Consider the following 8,694-nt stretch of genomic DNA (forward strand, 5'->3'; position numbering starts at 1 on the left):
TGATGATGATGATGATGATGATATTGAACTTGTTACATATTTCATTTCCGGTTAAGCCGCAGAGAATAATAATTCAATTCAGTTCTGTTTATTTACCGGAAACCAATTAGTAATAGTATTAATAATAATTAACTTCGACTATAAACTTCGGCTAGACAAGTGCATTTTTTTTGCATGTTAATAACACAGCGACAGCCGACCATACTGGCCGTGCGGTCTGGGTATGAACTGTCTTCGCTCGTTCGAAAACTGGGTTCGTGGGTTCGAATCCCACTCAAGGCATGGGTATCTGTATTGTGTGCATTATTTTATGTATAATTAGCGGCCTTGCGACGGGCGGATTCCTTGTTCAAATAGTCCTGCCGACTGTGTGTAGGATCAAGAAAATTAAAAAGCAGCTAAGGCCCAACAAAGGGCTGTAGAGCCACAATAATAATAATAATAATAATAATAAAAAAGCAGAAACACGCCGGTCACGGAAGCTGAGCGGTCTAAGGCATGTACTGTCTTCGCTCGCTTGGAAACCGGGATCGTGGGTTCGAATCCAACTCAGGGCATGGATGTTTAGTTTGTGTGTGCGCGTTTTTCTGTGTTTATATACAGGTAGAGGCCTTGCGACGAGCTGATCACCAGCCCAAGGAGTCCTACCGAATGTGTAAGATCTAGTAAAGCCGAAGTGAACGGAGAAATTCATGGAGGTAGGCCTAGGCCCACTGGGGCTGTAGTGCCAAGGAAAAAAAAAAGCAGAAACACAAAATTATCCAAATTAATTAGGCAGACACTAACACGAAAAAAAGACGGAGACTGTTAAAGAGATTATCAGAAATCTGAGGCCGGAACGGGTCAAACAACAACAGAGGGCCCCACTCATTCCATGATGATGATGATGAGGAGGAGGAGGAGGAGGAGGAGGAGGAAGAGGAGGATGATGATGATGATGATGATACTGACGACGAAGACGGCAGTCATGTTATTAATAGGAAAAATTATTATAGAAATTCAAATCAAATATTATGTTTTTGGACATTACCCATTGCCACAATTTTTTAGATCTTATTTTAAAAAATTCATATCATTTCCTTATCTCGTTTCTGCCTTCCGCGAGGTTCCCTATCTTAGACTCCTCAAATTGTGTAATCAAGGGTTCGAACCCAGTTCGGAGGATGGATCCTCTAACCATGAAGATCTTATCCCAAATACATAACGATATTCAATAAACAGAAAATCTACATCGGTAATTAAGACACCAAACAAGAAAAAACGAACTCCGTGGCCTGTAGTCCGCAAATGAACTATACCGACCGAGCTACCGCCGCTTGTCGGCGAAGTTAGTGCAATTTTTTTTTAAAGAAAGTGTCGCGTGGTCAGCGCAGCGGATCCCCACCGATGTTAATCTGGGTTTTCTAGACCGGAGCCGCTATTTCCTTGAAATATTTCCTCAATTATCCTCACGAGGCTGAGTGGACCCCGTTCCAGACCCACTACTCCTCAGAAAATCTTGTAGCGCGAGGAATCGAACACGGGACTTCTGGACCTGTAGCCAGGAACTTTGAGTATAGAGACGGTCGATAATTAGGATTAGACTACACGGAAATACTTGTACATGTTAGTCACTACAGGATAGGGAGCTGCAAGCTGGACATTTCTGTTTCGATTCTGTAAGCTACAGAAAACGCAAAAATATAACACACAAAAAGTTTCAAGGCAGAACAGAGGGCTATGGTTACTCACTTGTGTCAGAAATTCCGGTTGAAACCGTTAGCGTGATGTCACTGAATTCCACATCAATTTGTTTTATTTTCAGCAGCGACAGAAGGACTCTATGGGATATTTCTGTTGTCTCTTCAAAGGCGTGAGACTTCTTATCCAGACAGGGTTCCATTTCTTGTCCAGAAAAGTTTGTATCCGTTTTCTCTCTGCAAATAAAATTTAATAAAAAAATATATACTTGTAACTTATGAAGTTTTGATGGCGGTGACTATGAAAAACGCCGTCTTCTGGGTTTTGGCGCCATGTATGTATTGTGTAAAGCGACGTTTTGGAGGAACTATCGCCTCCATCTTCAGGGTATAAAAATCCGCGAGTGAGGACACAGAGTGAGCAGGTGACTGAAGCCACATTCTTAAGCTGGTTTCTCGCTCGCGGGATTTTTGTACCCTGAAGATGGAGGCGACGCACTCTTCCGAAACGTTGGTTTACAGAATACTTACACGACGCCACATCCAAGAAGATGGCATTTCCAAATATCTACTTATTATCTTCTTAACATAAGTTCGCGGAATGGGGGTGATATAGCATCAATGTACTTCACCCGGCCTTTCTCTTTAATAAGCTGCTCTGAAATAATGAAATTCTTTCTTATGACACTTAAATTTAATAAGATGTAGATATATGCATGGCCGGTCACGGTAGCCGAGCGGTCTAAGGCATGCACTGTCTTCACTCGCTCGGAAGCCGGGATCGTGGGTTCGAATCCCACTCAGGGCATGGATGTTTGTGTGCGTTTTTCTGTGTTTGTCTACAGGTAGAGGCCTTGCGACGAGCTGATCACTCGCCCAAGGAGTCCTACCGAATGTGTAAGATCTAGTAAACCGAAGTGAAACGGAGAGTTTCATGGAGGTAGGCCTAGGCCCAAATTGGGGCTGTAGCGCCACAGAAAAAAAAAGATACATGCATGGTATCCCTTGCCAGGCAGCGCATTATCACATTCGAGCCTTCGTCTCTGATCTAGGTTTTGGCTCATTACAGAGAAAGGGAGTATTTATGGTTCTGGACATATTTCATAAGCAATTCAAACGAAAACAAGTCTTGATTAATATGGTCGTCTGGGATGTGATACATTGTAGTCTGGTTGAGGTTTAGTGGCGTTTGGGAGCAAAGACCTACCTCCACATGGCGTTGAACCCAGAGGAGGAACTCTTAATAGCCAAATCATAAAATAGATAAATAAATATTTGGTTCCTTCCTTGAAACAAACGCTAAATTACAGATTGTGGACTTCTGAATTATGACACAGTGCGGTTAAGTGGTTACAGATGTTTCGGAAGGAAATATTGTCACCATGTTCATGGTATACCGAATAAATTGGGCCAATAACGTTTTAATGCAGCGTCTACACGAGCGCACAAAATGCGTCCGTTGTCACGAACGTACTTTATGACGGACGTTGCTGAGGACACCACACAGCTGCAGAATGCGGTGCGTAGTTCTTTGTCTGCAATGGAGCCAGAAGAAAGCGTAGCATTCGCCTCTTTGGTTTATTTCTACAACGGACGTCACGGCGTTCATTACAACGGACACATTTTATGCGCTCGTGTAGACGCTGCCTAATGTCTACTTGATACCAAATTTAATCAAAATGCGTCAAGTGGTTTCCAAGATAAAGGACAAACAGATAGGATTTTCCGATCACGCTTTAATTTTATCTCATTTGCGCATAAAATAGTTGACACAACATATCTGCGTATGCTAGTAGTATACATATATCAAAACTGACATGTCTTGTTGCGATAGTTAGTTGGTTATCGCATTCGAATGGAAAGTTTAATATAAATTTCGCGTGGCAGACATGTTCTTATTTTACATTATACAAAGAAAGACATTAACACAAGTACCACCCTCCTTGAACATCTGTCGAGTGACGAAATTTCACGATCATACATTTAATGACGTTAATAACTTCCAACATAAGATATACACTTTGCTGATCACATTGGCCGCGTGGTCTAAGGCTTGAAATGTCTTCGCCCGCTCGAACACTAGGATCGTGGGTTCAAATCCATTCGAGGCATGGACGTCTGTCTGCTTTTTCTCTATGTTTCTGTTGTGTTGTATAGGTGGCGGCCTTGCCACAGGCTGATCTCCCGTCCGTGGAGTCCTACCGACTGTGTAAAAGACGAAGAAACTGAAGTGAAACGAAGTGTTTCACAGATATCCTATCGTGACGCGCGGCCTAAAAGCCGGAGTATCGGAGTCGGAGTCAGGAGTCAATTGCTACGCAACGGTTCAGTTACTATGGTTCACTGTTTCACTGTTGAAAGCTGATAACCACAATAACGAATCATAGGTTACACAGTAACGACTTATAAGACAGACTGTTACCACGGATATAAAAAAAACAGAAATCTTCAAGAAAGTGATTGCTATCCGAGGCACCTAGCAGGGATAAAAGGAGGCCAGTTGGGAAGCCGTCAGTCAGAAGTGAAGTCAGAACAAGGAACATAAGACAGAAGGAGTTGAGTGTGTGAACTGTCATAACCGAGCGTAACTGTAATAGTGACGTCAAATAAATGGTCAAATAAATGTTGGTATTATTGATGACTGAGCATTAAAAAGAAAGAGCAGTGAGCGTTCTCAAGTGGCATGATGTTCTTAGCAAGCATCGTGAAAATCTGATCATTGGTTGAACACTTAAGAAGAAGAACACATGCAAGGACGTATTCTCATAAGACTAAACTTTTTGTATAAAATGGCAAAGTAAGCTAAGAATTTAATTAGTCAACCTGAAGATTCTCACTATTAATACAGAGTTCATATAATTTTTTTTTCAAACAAACGGGACACTTCTCTTTTCCCCTAAAAACCAGGACATTTTGTAAGAAACGGGACACGATAAAATATTAATAGAAAGAAAATATCAGTAATACATTATATATTAAACACTGAGAAATTTAATCATAAAAATGAGGTCAAAATGGTAATTTAGAAACATGGAATTTAATAAATTCACACAAAAATAAAATGTAGGTCTTACTCTGCGAAGTCTTTCCAGAATATTTATGAGATTTGTGAATGTGTTCTAGAAACACTTTTTCTTTCGATATTTTGGTGAAAGAACTCTGAATAAGAGACATCTTTAAAGATGATTTTCAAAACGTTTCTTCGTTTTCACGTGATTGACGACGTCCGACTGACCACCATGTGCTGTGCAAAATTTCGCGTTGCATAGAGTGAATTCAACATTGTCATTCAGACTTTTAATAAACGGATATTCGCTCTTAATACTGTCATTAACTATGCATTGCCATCTGACATCGCTACATGGATGAAGACCGATAAATTCTCACAGGCTCTCACAACACAACGTAACGGCCAACAGAAAACACAGATAATGATACAGACGGAACTTCCGTTATGGAAGTAAATCAAAATACTACCAACATAAACGCAGAAAGAACATATTGCCAACAGAAAACTAATAATTGTGGAATTGATTTTGTGGATTAGCCACCAGTATTTTTAACATCGTAATAGAAATGCCAATTGCAGAGAATCGGTCAAGGTAGCCGAGCGGTCTAAGGCATGTACTGTCTTCGCTCGCTTGGAAACCGGGATCGTGGGTTCGAATCCGACTCAGGGCATGGATGTTTAGTTTGTATGTGTGCGTTTGTCTGTGTTTGTGTACAGGTAGAGGCCTTGCGACGAGCTGATCACCCGCCCAAGGAGTCCTACTGAATCTGTATGATCTAGAAAAACCGAAGTAAAAGGAGTTCATGGAAGTAGGCCTAGGCCCGCTGGGGCTGTAGTGCCTATGGAAAAAAAAATTGCAGAGAATAGCGTCAATTACCGAGCAGTTATCGATGGAAATAAATGTTACAAAAGAACACATAAAAAGCGGGACATTATATGATAAAACGTGACTGTCCAGGGAAAGACAGGGCCCCAGTATAATAGCAAAGTTTGCCATTGTAAAGAATTCGGAATCAGTTCCATTAACTTCGATTCTCAAACCTACTTCTGTAAATCCAGCCTAACAGTTTCCATTCCATTTTCTTCTCGGTTTTCGTTCTCTTGATGAATTTAGTTAGTTCAACTCAGGCAATAACGTCGAATGGCTCTATAGTAACAAAAGTGGATTGGAATGGAAGTCAAGGGAAGAGCTCCTGTCCTATGTAAAGGAATTCTCCTGGCATGCACTAGGAAGTACTAAGTAATAGCATAAAGAATTCAGAACAAGCTATGCTCCCCAACAAATTCACATACCTCTCGAATACATGTCAAATTGACCAAATATCGATTTTACGAGTGAACATTTGCCAAGAGGTTCCCAGCTGTAGCAGCACACTCAGATCAGGGTAACCCCCTGAATATGCGTCTCAAAACGAAAGTAGGCGACCGCCATGAATAACAAAATTCTTCGTTATGTAAACTCCCAGAACCACGTATGAACAGAAAATACGTGCACTGTGTCTTGATAGCATGGAGTCCTGACGCTGTCCTTTGGAACCCTGTTGCACTAATATTGTTGCCTTTGGTACACACATGTACCCACCGTCTGAAATGAAACATTCAGTTTCGTCTGTCGTATATGTTAATAATTATTAATTGTATTCAATATAAATGTAAGGTAGAGGGGGACAAGAGCGTGAATGGGGAACGTGAGTTGATCAGGCGCTACTCTGAAGATGTTACACCTGTGGCCATGACAGCGTGCAAGTGTATTGGCAGTCACCGTACTCACCTATATGGGTGTGTGAATTCAAGATGGTGAGTGTGGTTAAACCAGCTGTGAGTTCAGCTTTATACTTGCTGGGCTAACTGTCGCTAATTTGTTGCGATTCGACTTTTTCAAAATTCCCATATTAGCACGTTAGTCCATTCTAATCAAATGAGAACAAACTATTTCGTTGCATTTAACTTTCAGCCTGTATTTCGATGTATAACTCACGTGCATCTTGAAGTGCTGCTACTGGGGAAGTGTGTTAGCATGATACTCAGTTACCCAAAGCAGGTCATGCATTTATTATTATTATTATTATTATTATTGTTATTAGTGGGGTGAGACTGTCTCCACTTGCTACTGCGGCCACTACTGGCCTACTGTACCAGCCCCATATGATTCATGGTGGTGATTGTGGAACAATTAGTGGAATGAAGATCAGCAAGAGAAACCGAAGAACTCGGAAAAAATCTGCCCCAGCGCCACCTTGTCCACCACAAATCCCACATGACCTGACCCGGGTTCTCGCTGTGGGGAGCCAGCGGCTAACGACCTCGGATACGGTAAGACAAAGGTCAGGAACTGTTTTTAAGTCCCTTGTACTGCAGCCACTTCTGACCTATTGTACCAGCACCAGATGATAGGTGAGGGAGATTGTGGAGCAATTTGTGGAATGAAGATTGGCAGGGGTACTGAAGTACTCGGAGAAAACCTGCCCCAACGCCACTTTGTGCACCACAAATCCCACTTGACCAGACCCGGGATCGAACCCGGACCGCAGCGGTGGGAAGCCAGCGACTAACCGCTTGAGCTGTGGCGCGGCCGTGTACATTCAAAAACAAAGAGAAGTACTTCCAACTGTTAGAAATGCTGTGGGAATCTGCAAGCAGATCAACATTCTCATCCTTCACTCAGTTACTTATAGGTTGGTAACCCTTCTTGAATCATTTATTCCTCTATACAGGTCTCTAATTATTATTCTTGTTCTTACTGTTCGTTGTAAGTTCATCAATTTTGTCTTTCAGATATTCCCTGTTTCTATTCATGAATTACCTGCAGGTTTCACGTCTCATATTGGGATTCATACTGCATAAAATTGGACAAAAACAACTAAGATCATAGAAATTCCTTAGTTTATACACTGAAGCATGAAAGAAACAATTAAAAATAAAGAGGAAAAGACTGTTATTGCGTATTTACGCCACTTTACTGAGGCACGTGCGTCATGAGCAATACGTAAGTAATTTTGTTTATGCTCTGGATTTCCTTCAGAATTTTAACAGTTGGGAAGATGGTGCACGAAAAACTGTTTTACCAGAAATCACTCAAGACAGTTTTCAAAATTTTATAAACTCTTTGCAATTACCTACAATAGTTCATAATGGAACTCTCCAAATTTTATTTTATACTTGCCCATTCCACCTTATATATACAGCAAATCCTCAAGCAATTTCTTAATGATAATTTCATTTGCGTTAATAGAATTACTGTTATTCTTCGAACTACATCAGTTAACTTATTTTGTCTTTTGTTTGTTTATCTTGTTTTTTTATTTACTTGTGCTTTTTCTGTAATTGGTCATTCTGCGATTACGTCAGTACATAAATAAAGAAAAAATGAATTAAATAATTACATTTAGCCACGCCTTCCATTCCAAGCGGATCAAGCCAAGTATTCGATGCTGATTCCTGTTAAACGATTATAGTTCGACACTTGCCACGCGATACAACTTAAAGCTGTTCCCCTGTTACGAGATCTATACAAGGCTACTCCGCTGTGCGAGATACAGTCTGGAAACACTGACGAACTTTCCTCTCGAAAGGTCTAGTACAAGATTGTTTGTCCCTGGCCTTCAATGTGAAATCGTTCACATGCGCAATCTTAATCTGTTGCGGGTTACAACAAGAGCAAAGCTTGCACTGCTTAAAACACACGCGTATTCAAACCTGCTGGTCCCTCCCACAACAACTGGTATTTTTAAAGCAAGCACTAGTTTTATTGTAAGCTTACAGACGTCATAGCTATCAGAATACAATATATCGTGTAATGTTTTTCAGATCCTTATATTTCGACAACTTAGTTCGTCTTCAGGGATATTTTAATGACTATAAACTATTAAGATTAACAGGCACGGCTTTAACCTTCACTTCCATCAAAAGAATTTTCTGGAGGCTTTGTATGAGAATAAAAAATAATTTTATTTAAAATTATGAAATATTTAAAATATTTACAGAAATATTATCTATCTATGACTC

General features: G+C 40.6%; 1 protein-coding gene across 5 annotated transcripts in view; it reads right to left on the reverse strand.

Moving 5' to 3' along the window:
• The window catches only part of LOC111861910 (ATP-binding cassette sub-family G member 1), a 233,759-nt gene that overhangs the window by 74,443 nt on the left and 150,622 nt on the right, over nt 1–8,694 (reverse strand). For 3 of the 5 annotated variants that reach the window (XM_023846864.2, XM_023846862.2, XM_023846863.2), the window contains one exon: nt 1,732–1,916. The exons of 1 other annotated variant lie outside the window; for it this stretch is intronic. In XM_023846864.2, coding sequence (XP_023702632.1) covers nt 1,732–1,882 — 151 coding nt within the window. In that variant the 5' untranslated portion in view covers nt 1,883–1,916. Of the gene's footprint in view, nt 1–1,526; nt 1,529–1,731; nt 1,917–8,694 lie in introns of those variants that run through there. One more of the 5 variants, XM_033750495.1, reaches the window with a different exon arrangement.

The sequence above is a fragment of the Cryptotermes secundus genome, unplaced genomic scaffold (genome assembly GCF_002891405.2).
Source record: "Cryptotermes secundus unplaced genomic scaffold, Csec_1.0 scaffold39, whole genome shotgun sequence".
Taxonomy (NCBI): domain Eukaryota; kingdom Metazoa; phylum Arthropoda; class Insecta; order Blattodea; family Kalotermitidae; genus Cryptotermes; species Cryptotermes secundus.